At 32.5% G+C, this 14,990-nt stretch overlaps 1 protein-coding gene across 1 annotated transcript; it reads left to right on the top strand.

The window, feature by feature from the left end:
• Positions 1 to 2,308: 2,308 nt before the first annotated feature.
• Positions 2,309 to 11,120, top strand: LOC132716290 (fibropellin-1-like; the record flags this gene model as incomplete). The annotated part of the gene is made up of 10 exons (XM_060699570.1): positions 2,309 to 2,422; positions 2,646 to 2,759; positions 3,005 to 3,118; positions 8,277 to 8,390; positions 8,862 to 8,975; positions 9,201 to 9,314; positions 9,561 to 9,674; positions 9,900 to 10,013; positions 10,610 to 10,723; positions 11,062 to 11,120. Coding segments are annotated over 10 exons (1,085 nt in total), but the record flags the coding sequence as incomplete, so codon positions are not given.
• Positions 11,121 to 14,990: the final 3,870 nt, after the last annotated feature.

The following is a 14,990-nucleotide window of genomic DNA, read 5'->3' as shown; positions in this document are numbered from 1 at the left end:
CCTTTGGTTATTTTCATATTTCATTTTTGTTCGGGCCATTTCTTATAAACAATAAAAGCTATGGACAATGAAAACTTCATACGATGATAAGATCGCATTATGATTATGTGCTTTGCACAAAAACCGGTATTCCATGATTTTTTGAGTTATTGCCTTTTGTTTATTTTGTTACCATTTATTTTTATCCCGGCCATTTTAACCTTAACTATTAAGGGCCCTATGGAAACTTGAATCTTCATAAGGTTGATAGATGTCATTGGAGAATAATTGCAGTGCACAAGAAACGGGTACTCTGATATTACTCTTTGTAAAATTAAATAATACTTTTCATTTTTGTCCAGGCCAATTCTCCTACACTTTAAAAAAGCTACTATTGACTTGAAACATCAGAGGATGATATATCTCATTGAGAAAGAAGTGCAGTGCATCAGAACTTGTACCTCTGCACTTCTTGAAATTTTTGAGTTATTGCCCTTTGTTATTTTTTTTAATTAATAGACTTGTAAAAACCCCATACTTGGTCATTTATAAGTTTTGATTGACCCCAAAAAATTTGGTATTAAGTTTTTTCATTAAACCTGAATGCAGTGTTTTGAGAATCCACAACAAGTCCCCATTTCCATGGTATTTTCTTTTTGATAAAAAAGTTAACCTGATGAAAACATTTTTTCCCAAATCGTTCAAATCCCAACTAAAAAAAAAGGTACTGTCCATTAAAAGGGGTGTTTATAAATAATAAAATTTTAAAAAAAAATCCCTAAAAGGGGACAGCTTTCCTTTTTTCACAAGGTAACACCCCGACTCGGGGAGTTCTATTTTTCTAATCAAAAGTCTTGGCCTTTTAAATTTGGGCCCTTTCCCCATGATGTTATTGATTTCCGTTATATGTACATTGTATATAGTAAAATATTTAAAAAAAAAATCTTTTTAAATATGCCAAAGAGCTAAAGGTTAGATATTAAGTATGAAAACTCTTCTTATGGGTGTCTACAGAGTTTTGTTAAATAAAAGTCCTGGTGTCAAAATTGGCCACGCCCAACGGGGTCATCAGGTTTGCAAGAGTATTGTTGTAATAAATGTAAAGGTGGGGGCGTAATAAAAAATAAAATTATTTGTAAGTATAGCATTTTAATTTTTGATTAATTTTTAGGCATAATTTTTTGTGCTTTTGATTTTCTGGTATAATATTATTTATATGTGTCTTTGAATTTTTATCAATTAAAACATTATTGTTGTTTTCATTCAGTATATATACTTTTTTGTCATTTGCATGTTCTCTACAAATATTGTTTAAATTATGATCTTTAGGTCAAAAGGGACCCTACCTGGGAGCTCGTCAGTTTTAATAATGTTATATTGGGAAATCTAAAAAGTCTTCTTGTCAAAATCCACAAGTTCTAGAGTTTTGATATTTGGTATGTAACATCATCTAGTGGTCCTCTACAAATATTATTCAAATTATGCCCTTAGGGTCAAAAGGGGCTCAATTAGGGTGGACTATATGTCATGTTTTGTCTGTCAACAATGAATTTTTATCAGAAATTGTGCTTGGTTTGTTTTTAAACATTTACTTGTACGTACTTTAATTGAAAGTGTGGTTAAGTAGCGCACCAGACTTACAACTTACTACACCAGAGGTCTACACTTCAATCCCAAGCCAGGTTAAATGTTTCTTTACCTTCTCTTTTTCTGTCATCTTTTAAATGCTCACCTCGCACTTAGTGACAGACTGAACTATTTGATAAAAAGGGTTCCAGAGCTAAATTAAAAAATTCCCCAAATCTAAACCACTTGTTCAATTTTTAAAATATTTACCCTTTATGACAAAGTACACCATTGTTTTAGATTCAGCTATTCCCCTTTTTTTTAAAATTTTGCTTCGGGGTGAAAAGGGACTCTACTTTTAAAATTTTTTAGCTATAAAAATTTTCAAAAAATTTTTTTATATTACCCGAATAAATGATTTTAGTCCCAAACCATGTATGAATGGGGGGTTTCATGACCGACAAAATTTTTTTGGATATACATTAGCCCGTCTTCCCTTTTGGGTATTTCCGGCGAAAACATTCAAACAAGTTGTTTAGTCTGAAATTTTTCTAAATATTATATCATGAAACAGAGCCTACATTTGAGATGTGGTAAAATAGCAATTTGTTCTTTTTTAAAAATTTTAATAGGGGAAAATGCATACATTGAGAAAGCATTAAAAATTATCTTTGTTTAATCTGTTTCATTTCTCTGTTATTTTAATGTTTTCAATGTAGTGACAAAAAATAAAGAAAAAATCATTCAAGTTTAAACTTTACAGATATTGATGATTGTGATCCTAATCCATGTGAGAATGGTGGTACATGTACTGACAAAGTTAATGGGTATACATGTAGCTGTGTTCCTGGATATACAGGCAATAGATGTCAAACAAGTATGTTTTGTTATGTATTATAGAAATAGAAATATATTTTAAATAATTATATAAATTTGGTTACATATATCAACATAATTGCCTTAGTAAGTTAATATTTTGGAATCTTGGCTTGGGCATAAATGTCTTTACCAGACCTAGTCACGAATTGTTGTTTTTGAATGTGTTCACAGTGAATGTATACATTAAGAAAATTGGTTATCAAAATGTTTGTATATTACAGATATAAATGATTGTAGTCCCAATCCATGTATGAATGGTGGTACATGTACTGACAAAGTTAATGGATATACATGTATCTGTGTTCTTAGATATACAGGCGATAGATGTCAAATAAGTATGTTTTGTCATGAAATTATCAAAATATGATTTCACTGAAACAGAGCAGCTACATTTGAGATGTGGTAAAATAGCATTAGTCTCAGACAATTTGTTCTTTCTAAACATTTTATAGGCAAATGCATACATTGAGAAAGCATTCAAAATCACCCTTGTTAAATCTGTTCAATTACTCTGTTATTTTAATATTTTCAATGTAGTGACAAATAGATTAAAAAAATCATCAAATTTTAAATTTTACAGATATTGATAATTGTGATCCTAATCCATGTTGGAATGGTGGTATATGTACTGACAAAGTTAATGGATATACATGTAGCTGTGTTACTGGATATACAGGCGATAGATGTCAAACAAGTATATTTTGTTATGTATTATAGATATATAATTATATAATTATAAATTCTATAAAACTTAGTAACATGTAACATTATTGGATTGATAATTATAATGTTAACATTTTGCTTTTTATTTACGGAAGGTATGTTGGAAACGTAGTCATAATATATTTTTCATTTCAGACATAACATGTGTTAGTTTTCTAGGAAAATTCTTTTTTTAAGTATTAATTGTATTTAGTTATTTTAGCTGACCTGAGCACAATGTGCTGAAGGTGAGCTTTTGTGATCACAGTTTGTCCGGCGTCCATCATCCGTCAGTGTGTTTGCACTACCGAATAGGGATGAGGGGGCCATCTAACTGTAAACAGAACAAAAGAAAACATTAATGTTCATTCTGTAACAATAGGGTAAGGGGCCATTGGCCCTCTATGAACACAATAAAATAACAAAAGAAATGGCCCTTTATTCCATTTCGGCTGGACTTCAGTCGTCCATCGACAATTTTTTATACAAACGACTTCTCTGAAACCACTGGGACAAATTTTATGAAACTTTCCTGGGATTTTTCTAGCATAAAGACTAATATTGGTTGAAGGGCTGATGTAAAATAACTGAACCTGTTTTATTATACATGAAAAAAAAAACAGGAAGAAATGTCTATAGAATAAGTTTAGTCCATGTCTACCACTGCATTTTGAATTTGCTGAATTTTAAAAGCTTTAAATCAAAAGAAGGTAATAAGAACGTCTATGCCCAAAAATATTATATCTATGTTGAGGCATAGATATTTTGCATGAAGCCTCCCTTGTTGACATCTTCAAAATTTATATAAATCATGTTCCTGGGGTCAATATTGGCTTTGCCCCAGGGGTCACATAGCTAGAAAAACTTATTTTCATATATATGTATTCCTACGTAAAGTTACAAATCCCATATCTCAGTTATTTGGAATGGATCATTACAAAGAACCCTGCAATTGTTCTAAAAATTATTTTACTGATATTTAATAATGGCTATGCCAAGTGAAATTGTGGGGAATGGGTAGGTCTTGCATTGTTTAGATATGCACAGATATATGTTGGTTTTAAAGTTCTTTTCCTCCAACATACAGCATGCAGAGCATAGATGTTAAGCTCACCTGTCACAAAATCATGAAGAGCTTTTGTTATTGCTTTTCGTTTGGCGTCCGTTGTGTGTCCGTAAATTTTTTAATGAAAATGATATATCCTAATAAACTACCAAGCCAATTTAGTCAAATCTTCACAGGAATGCTCCTTTCGTGGTCATCTTTAAAAATTGTTCAATGAATTTAATTCCATGCAGAACTCTGGTTGCCCCGGGCCATTGGTTTTCCTTATATGTATATAGTTAAAACTTAATAAATCTTCTTTTAAAAAAACCCAAAAAGCTAGAGCTTAGATATCGAGCATATAACATCCTCTAGTAAGTGTCTACCAAGTTTGGTAAATAAAAGCCCTGGATGTCAAAATTGACCCCGCCCTGGGGTCATTGTTTTCCTTGTTTGTCTATTGTATAAAACTTCAAAAATCTTCTTTTAAAAAACTCAAAGTGCTACAGCTCAGAAATTAAGCATGAAACATCTTCTTACATTTGTCTACCAGGTTTGTTCAAATAAAAGCATTGGGGTCGAAATAAGCCACGCCCCATGATTGATTTTCTCTATATGAATAAAGTAAAAACAATAAAAAAATCTTTTTTTAAAAAACCCAAAGGGATAGAGCTTAGATATAAATCATGAAACATCTTTCTATGGGTTTCAACCAAATTTTTGTGTCGGCGTCGATAATGGCATGGGCGGTGACCCCTAAGGCTTGTCCAGAGCATAACTCAGTCACTATTAGTCGGATTGACCCCAAACTTGGTTTGCATGCTTTTTTCAATAACCCGAAGTGCAGTGCACAAGAATCGTTATTCTGCATTTCTTATTTTTTAAGTTATTGTCCTTTGTTAATTTTTATGCCCCCCTTCGAAGAAGAGGGGGTTAAATGTTTTGCTAATGTCGGTATGTCAATCTGTCAGACTGTCTGTCTGTTGGTCTGTCCATCGGTAGACCACATGGTTTCCGCTGATTATCTTGAAAACTATTTATCATGTCTTCATATTTCACATAGTGATTGGTTTGTAGATGACCCCTATTGATTATAAGGTCACTAGGTGAAAGGTCAAGGTCACAGGGTCAATAAATGTCTGAATAATTTCCGCTGATTTTCTTATAAAGTATATATCACATAGATTACATATTTCACATATTGATTTGTCATAGATAGTAGATGACCCCTTTGATTTTGGTGTCACTAGGTCAAAGGTCAAGGTCACAGGAGTCTTGAATGATAATATGATTACCGCTTATTTTCTTGGTTACTATTTATCACAAAGTATTCATATTTCACATATTGATTGGTCATAACTAATAGATGACCCCTATTAATTTTTGGGTCACTAGGTCAAAGGTCAAGGTCTTGAAACTTCATAGGATGATAGATCTCATTAAAAGGAAGTGCAGTGCACAATAACCAGTACTTTTGATTTTTTGAGTTATTGCCCGTTAATATTCATACTTTTTTGTGCTGGCCATTTCTCCTTAATAATAAAAACTATTGACTTGAAACTTTATGGGAAAATAGATCTCATTCAGAAAAAGTGCATTGCACAAGAACAGTCTCTGCACTTTTTATTTTTTTAGTTATTGCCCTTTGTTAATTTTTATACTTTTTTGCGGGCCATTTCTCATAAACTATAAAAGCTATGGATTTGAATCTTCATGGGATGATCGATCTCAATTGGATAATATGTAGTGTTTAAAAGCCGGTACGCTGTTCTTGATGATTTTTGAGTTATTGCCATTTGTTTATTTTCTTACTTAATTCTCTAGGCCATTTCTCCTAGACTATAAAAGCTATGGACTTGAAACTTCATAGGATGATGGATCTTATTGTAAAGAAGTGCAATGCACAAAAACTGGTACATTGCACTTCTTATGTTTTAGTAATTGTCCTTTGTTATTTTCATATTTCATTTTTGTTCGGGCCATTTCTTATAAACAATAAAAGCTATGGACATGCAAACTTCATACGATGATAGATCGCATTATGATTATGTGCATTGCACAAAAACCGGTATTCCATGATTTTTGAGTTATTGCCTTTTGTTTATTTTGTTACATTATTTTTATCCCGGCCATTTCACCTAAACTATTAAGGCTATGGACTTGAATCTTCATAGGTTTATAGATGTCATTGAGAAGAAGTGCAGTGCACAAGTACCGGTACTCTGATATTACTCTTTGTAAATTATAATACTTTATTTTTGTCCAGGCCAATTCTCCTACACTTTAAAAGCTATTGACTTGAAACATCAGAGGATGATATATCTCATTGAGAAGAAGTGCAGTGCATCAGAGCTTGTACTTTGCACTTCTTGATTTTTGAGTTATTGCCCTTTGTTATTTTTTTTAATTAATAGACTTGTCAAAAACATATCTTGGTCACTATAAGTTTGATTGACTCCAAATTTGGTATGTAAGCTTTTTCATTGACCTGAAGTGCAGTGCTTGAGAATCCATCACAGAGTCCACCATTTGATCTGTCAGTGTAAAACTTTTCCATGGTATTTTTATTTTTTATAATAGTTAATCCTGATGTAACATTGTTTCAGTCAGTTCAAATGCCACTAAAATTCAAGGTACATGTACATTGTAAGAGCGGTGTTTATAAATAAATTATATTTAAGAAGAAAATGCCTAAAGTGACAGCTTTACTGTTCACAAGGTGACACATCCGACTCGCGGAGTTCTAGTTTCTAATAAAAGCTCTTGGGTCTTAATTGGACCCTCCCCCATGATGTTATTAATTTCCGTTATATGTACATTGTATATAGTAAAAACATAAAAAATCTTCTTTTAAAAATCCCAAAGAGCTAAAGGTTAGATATTAAGTATGAAAAATCTTCTTATGGGTGTCTACAGAGTTTTGTCAAATAAAAGCCCTGGTGTCAAAATTGGCCACGCCCCACGGGGTCATCAGGTTTGCAAGAGTATTGTTGTAATAAATGTAAAGGTGGGGGGTAATAAAAAAGAAAATTATTTGTAAGTATAGCATTTTAATTTTTGATTAATTTTTAGGCATAATTTTTTGTGCTTTTGATTTTCTGGTATAATATTATTTATATGTGTCTTTGAATTTTTATCATTTCAAACATTATTGTTGTTTTCAGTCAGTATATACACTTCTTGTCATTTGCATGTTCTCTACAAAAATTGTTTAAATTATGATCTTAAGGTCAAAAGGTACCCTGCCTGGGGGCTCATCAGTTTTAATAATGTTATATTGGGAAATCTAAAAAGTCTTCTCGTCAAAATCCACAAGTTCTAGAGTTTTGATATTTGGTATGTTACATCATCTAGTGGTCCTCTACAAATATTATTCAAATTATGCCCTTAGGGTCAAAAGGGGCCCCATTAGGGTGGACTATATGTCATGTGTTGTCTGTCAACAATGACTTTTTATCAGAAATTGTGCTTGGTTTGTTTAAACATTTACTTGTACGTACTTTAATTGAAAGTGTGGTTAAGTAGCGCACCAGACTTACAACTTACTACACCAGAGGTCTACAGTTCAATCTCAAGCCAGGTTAAATGTTTCTTTACCTTCTCTTTTTCTGTCATCTTCTTATAAGCTCACTTCACACTTAGTAACAGGCTGAACTATTTAATAAAATGGCTTCCAGAGCTAAAATTAGAAATATACACAACATCAAAACCACTTGTTCAATTTTAAAATATTACCTTGATGACAGTGTACACACATTGTTCAGATTCAGCTATCCCTTGTTTTTAAATTGTGCTTCTTGGATGAAAAGGGACTCTACTTTGACATTTTGACCTATTTCTCTGGTGAGTGATTTTTGGCGGTCTGGGCCCTCTTGTTTGAAAATAATCACAGTGAATGTATACATTGAGAAAATTAATTGTGTGCAAACAACATAACTGTTTTACATTTTAAATTTATTATAAACTGTTAAGTACTTCTGCACAATTATTATCATACTCTATTTTGCTTCATAATTGTGGGGGCATTCTGATCCTTTTCAACAAAATTTTTGTTTCATTCTATGGATCTGTAATATAAAATTATCAAAGATTTTGTATATTACAGATATAAATGATTGTAGTCCCAATTCATGTATGAATGGTAGTACATGTACTGACAAACTAAATGGATTTACACGTAGCTGTGTTCTTGGATATACCGGCGATACATGTCAAACAAGTATGTTTTGTCATGAAATTATCTAAATATTATATCACTGAAACAGAGCAGCTACATTTGAGATGTGGTAAAATAGCATTTATTCTCAGACAATGTGTTCTTTCTAAACATTTTATAGGCAAATGCATCATTGAGAAAGCATTAAAAATTATCTTTGTTTAATCTGTTTCATTTCTCTGTTATTTTAATGTTTTCAATGTAGCTGTGTTCTTGGATATACAGGCAATAGATGTCAAACAAGTATGTTTTGTTATGTATTATAGAAATATAAATATATTTTAAATAATTATATAAATTTGGTTACATATATCAACATAATTGGCAGAGTAAGTTAATATTTTGGAATCTTGGCTTGGGCATAAATGTCTTTACCAGACATAGTCACTAATTGTTGTTTTTTTAATGTGTTCACAGTGAATTAAGAAAATTCATATTAAGAAAATTGGTTATCAAAAAGTTTGTATATTACAGATATAAATGATTGTAGTCCCAATCCATGTATGAATGGTGGTACATGTACTGACAAAGTTAATGGGTATACATGTAGCTGTGTTACTGGATATACAGGCGATAGATGTCAAACAAGTATGTTTTGTTATGTATTATAGAAATAGAAATATATTTTAAATAATTATATAAATTTGGTTACATATATCAACATAATTGGCTTAGTAAGTTAATATTTTGGAATCTTGGCTTGAGGAATAAATGTCTTTACCAGACCTAGTCACTTATTGTTGTTTTTTGAAACTGTTCACAGTGAATGTATACATTAAGAAAATTGGTTATCAAAACGTTTGTATATTACAGATATAAATGATTGTAGTCCCAATCCATGTATGAATGGTGGTACATGTACTGACAAAGTAAATGGATATACATGTAGCTGTGTTCTTGGATATACAGGCGATAGATGTCAAACAAGTATGTTTTGTCATGAAATTATCAAAGTATGATTTAACTGAAACAGAGCTCCATTTTGGATGTTTTAAAAAGCATTTAGTCTCAGAAAATTTGTTCTTTCTAAACATTTTATAGGCAAATGCATACATTGAGAAAGAATTAAAAATCATTTTTGTTTAATCTGTTCAATTTCTCTGTTATTTTAATGTTTTCAATGTAGTGACAAAAAAAATGAAAGAAAAAATAATTCAAGTTTCAATTTTACAGATATAAATGAGTGTAGTCCCAATCCATGTGTGAATGGTGGTACATGTACTGACAAAGTAAATGGGTATACATGTAGCTGTGTTACTGGATATACAGGCGATAGATGTCAAACAAGTATGTTTTGTTATGTATTATAGAAATAGAAATATATTTTAAATAATTATATAAATTTGGTTACATATATCAACATAATTGGCTTAGTAAGTTAATATTTTGGAATCTTGGCTTGAGGAATAAATGTCTTTACCAGACCTAGTCACTTATTGTTGTTTTTTGAAACTGTTCACAGTGAATGTATACATTAAGAAAATTGGTTATCAAAACGTTTGTATATTACAGATATAAATGATTGTAGTCCCAATCCATGTATGAATGGTGGTACATGTACTGACAAAGTAAATGGATATACATGTAGCTGTGTTCTTGGATATACAGGCGATAGATGTCAAACAAGTATGTTTTGTCATGAAATTATCAAAGTATGATTTAACTGAAACAGAGCTCCATTTTGGATGTTTTAAAAAGCATTTAGTCTCAGAAAATTTGTTCTTTCTAAACATTTTATAGGCAAATGCATACATTGAGAAAGAATTAAAAAATCATTTTTGTTTAATCTGTTCAATTTCTCTGTTATTTTAATGTTTTCAATGTAGTGACAAAAAAAATGAAAGAAAAAATAATTCAAGTTTCAATTTTACAGATATAAATGAGTGTAGTCCCAATCCATGTGTGAATGGTGGTACATGTACTGACAAAGTAAATGGGTATACATGTAGCTGTGTTACTGGGTATACAGGCGATAGATGTCAAACAAGTATGTTTTGTTATGTATTATAGAAATATAATTATAATTTATAATAAATAATTATATAAATTTGGTTACATATATACGGTAAACATAATTGGCTTAGTAAGTTAATATTTTGGAATCTTGGCTTGAGGCATAAATGTCTTTACCAGACCTGGTCACTAAGTGTTGTTTTTTAAATGTGTTTACAGTGAATGTATACATTTAGAAAATTGGTTATCAAAAAGTTTGTATATTACAGAAATAAATGATTGTAGTCCCAATTCATGTGAGAATGGTGGTACATGTACTGACAAAGTCAATGGATATACATGTAGCTGTGTTACTGGGTATACAGGCGAAAGATGTCAAACAAGTATGTTTTGTTATGTATTATTTAGAGGTTAATAATTGGTTGCTGCTCGCCATTATGTGATAATGGCCCGAAGATGTACATAATGGCCCGAGGGCAGCAAGCCCTAAGGACAATATGAACTCATGAGCCATTTTGCATTATGGCCAGCAGCAACCAAGTTTTAACTGGATCTAAATTCTAAATGCCACCGATCCGATATTTTTCTAAACGTCAATCTGAAATCATTTTTTTAAATTTCTGAGAGTCATGTATTGTCTTGAGTTTCTAAATCTTCAAGGTTGAGCTTTGCTGATTGTGATTGATTATGCCATTTAAACTTTAAAATATTTTGTGTGCAGTGACTACAGTAACTGTTCATTCAACGTCAGCAGCCATCTTGAAAGTCACTGAGATTTGATTATGTCTTTCTGCACGTGCGCTCATTCACTTGTCCATTATTGAAAATAATACGAGTAGCAAGGCGGCCAAAATTGCATAATGACCTAGATCTTGCCATGATGGCCCTAAAATACCCTAGATTTTGTTACTATATATAGAAACATATGTATTATAATAAAAGATAATAATTAGAAATATAATTATATACTAGTAATTATCAATTACAGTAGAACTTCTATGAGTCGAACTTCAATTTTTTCGATTTTTACGATTTGTCGAAGTTAAATGAAAGTCCCGATTTCTCCCCTATATATTCCTTATAAAAACCTATATATGAGTCGAAATAATTATTATGTGTGGAATTTTTTGATGTGTTGAACTTTTTAGAGGTCCGTATAGAATAAATCAAGTACAATTTACCACAAATAAGTCAAAGTCCTTCGCTTATTTTCACAGCTTCGATCTCGAGACTTTTTCACACCTTTTCTAGTCGCTAAGATGATTTCCAATCAACTTGTATGACAGGTGTTAATTACATAGCCTTTGTTTGCGTTTAAATATGTGATAAAGGCCTTTTTGTTACCATTTAAATTGCTGTAGTGGTATTTGAAAATAAACAATAAGAACGACTTTCATTTGAGAACTTCCGTGACCCGGTGTCGTGTGATAATCACACGGAGATATATTTACTATAAGCTGGGTAAGTTATCTCCCTTTTGTTCTGTTATGCCTTTTGTACCTTGCTTGTAAACATAAACGGCTCAAAATTTTGTCATCAAAATGAGACCTATTACACGCCCGGCAAACTGTCGCTCCACTTCAAAATTGTGGTGTACGGTAAAACGAGCGAAATGATTTAAACGGATAATTGAAAGTGTTATGTATGTTTTTTGTCTTGTTATTCATTTAAGTTGTATTTTTTCAAAAATCGATGTAGGATTGTTTAGGCTTCCAGTGATCTAAGCTGTTGCAAAAAGAAAATTATATTAAGCCCGGGAGAACCTTTCTCCCTGACGAAGTGAACGACAATTTCTTAAATGTCAAACTTCCAACCATGGAAACGCTCTACACATTGGTTTTCGTGAAAAAGTGTTTTAGAAAAATATCGACCCGTAACAAGATCTATTCTTTCGTGCAAAATAAACTACTATTGGTTGATTTTTTAAATTTGTATTTCGATTTGTTTCGAAAGTAGTGGGGCCAAAGGGCAAGAGATGGAGCAAAAGGTCGGTTGTTGGGCGCAAGGCGATATTAAGTTGGTGTAAAGAGCACGGGGGAGGAAGTGTTACACGAAAGATGGAGTTCTTATGATAACTTGTTCAGGAGTTCTGGTGATAACTGTCACGGAGTTCGTCGGAAAACTTTTGTATAAACTACAAAAACACTCGTTGAAAATGGTTCTTTTTATCTTTCAAAAATGAGTTTAAGGTGCTAAATTAAACTTAAATGATTAAGCTTGTCTTACATCTTGTATTATGTGTCAAAGCCTAATTCACAGGCCATTTTTCATCGTAAAATTTTCAAATTATTTGCCAAATCACAAGTATTGACCGGTTTATTTCTGGTCTTCATCCTTGCCATACATAATTACATAATTATAATGCAAAATTGCAAATATAAAGCACCGGCTAACAGATTTATACCCGATTTTTCAAATGTCCCGGAGTTCTTGTGATGACTCTGAAGATGTCATAGAGTTCTTATGATAACTTTTGTTATTGCCAGTGTGTTTCTTGCGCTAAATCACGGCACGTTTTAGCGTTTTTTATTATTCAATGAGATTGTAAATCATTATGAATTTTCTTTTTCTTAAATTGTTTTTTTGACGGTTTTATCATTTCTTTTTATGTTTCATTTCATAGTTATTGATTGACCTGTCCGTTCTCCGCTTTGCGCCCTGTCCTGTGTTTGTTTGAGAGCCTCCTTGGCTCCTTGTTGCATGGTCGCGTGGGATTGTGGTCATTGAACGCCGCCTTTCCTTAATCTTGTTTATCATATTTCATATCCTTAGAACGACTAACAACCATTTTCATAGAGATTCCCCACCTTACAAAAGTATTTCTATTTCATGAAAACTTGGCTTATATGTGTTTGATCTGAACATGTACTTTAGAGCAATTAATTACATAAAGTCATAGTACATGTATAATGAACTCGGTAGTAGTGATTCATTTAATGTGCCCCGTGCATTACATATTTTTGTCTCTATTCTGCACCTTGAATATCTATCTTTTCGAAAAACATAACATTTTGGCGAGAACGATCGCGTTAGACGTACCTGCTCGGAAACATTTGTTCGCGGTAGAACTGAAAATATTCAATTTGTCAAATTTCCACGCACACACGTTTTAAATGTACATAACTGTGTCAAAAACCATGTTTGACCGCGAATAAATCGCACCCTGTATTACGCCATGCATATGATTCAATGATCAGGCCTCATCCAAATTTTGAACACAAACAATGGAATCTATACGGCAGTCACAGGTGACACTTTCGCGATTAGATGTCACGCTTTATTAATTGTATTAAAAAGATATATATCTCAGTCACAACACTTGATCATGTCTATTTTAACTTATATAGCTTTAATATACATGCATAACAAATCATAGACTGCGATCTCCCAATACGCAAAATTAATATCGCCTTGCGCTCAACATCTTACCTTTCGATCTATCTCTTGCCCTTTGGCTCCACTTCTTTCGAAAAATCTTGATTTACAAATTTAAGAATTCCTTCAGGCACGAAGAACAAGTTCCTATTACGGGTCGATATCTTTCTAATACACTTTTTGAAAAAAAAATTTTATAGATTGGGAAGTTCAATATTCTACAAATCGTCGTTCACTCCGTCAGGGAAAAAAGTTCTCCCGGGGTTAATTTAATCTCCTTTTTGTAACAGCTTAGATCACTGGAAGCCTAAAACAATCCTACACGGAACTACATTTTCCGTTTTTCAAAAAAAAAACTTAAATGAATAACAAGACAAAAACATAGACAATATTTACAGTTATCCGTTTAAATCGGCCTTCCGCTCTATCTCGGAAATGCTGTTCGCTCCTTTTACCGTGCACCACAATTTTGAAGTGGAGCGACAGTTTGCCGGGCGTGTATTAATGAGTTGAAGTCCTGATGTGTCGACGTTTTTACGCACGCCCCTTCAACTTTGACTTACCAAAATTCAACTGTAAAACTTGGTTACATGGATTATTAATTATAATGTTAACATTTTGCTATTTATTACAGAAGGTATGTCGGAAACATAGTCATAATATATTTTTATGTACCTGGGGGAGCATATAGTCGCTGGGTTGTCTGTCAGTCTGTCCGTCGGTATGTTTTCCTGAATTCTTGTCCGGCCCATAACTCGTTCTTTGAAGTCGGATTTTACAACTATTTCACAGAAATGATCACAATATTTAGACGATGTGTCGCGCGCAACATTTGGGTCGCTTCTTTGAAGGTCAAGGTCACAGCATGACCTTGCAGCAAAATCGTGTCTGGCCCATAACTTTGTTCTTTGAAGACGGATTTTACAACTATTTCACAGAAATGATCACCATATTGAAACGACGTGTTGTGTGCAAATTTTGATCGCTATCTTGAAGGTCAAGGTCACGGCATGACCTTGTAGCAAAATAGTGCCCGGCCTATAACTTTGTTATTTGAAGTCGAATTTTACAACTTTGTAACAGAAATGATCATCATATTGAGACTACGTCGTGTCGCGCGCAACATTTGTGTCGCTACCATGAAGGTCACAGCATGACCTTGCAGCAAAATTGTGTCCAGCCTATAACTTTGTTTTTTAAAATCTGATTTAAAACTTTTTCACAGAAATGATCACCATATTGAGAGGACGTGTCAGGTGCTACCTTGTTTTTACA

The sequence above is a fragment of the Ruditapes philippinarum genome, unplaced genomic scaffold, assembly GCF_026571515.1.
Source record: "Ruditapes philippinarum isolate M1 unplaced genomic scaffold, ASM2657151v2 ctg5740_1_1_1_1, whole genome shotgun sequence".
NCBI lineage: Eukaryota > Metazoa > Mollusca > Bivalvia > Venerida > Veneridae > Ruditapes > Ruditapes philippinarum.
Note: the sequence above shows the minus strand (reverse complement) of the source record. Positions and strands in the feature narration are given on the sequence as shown.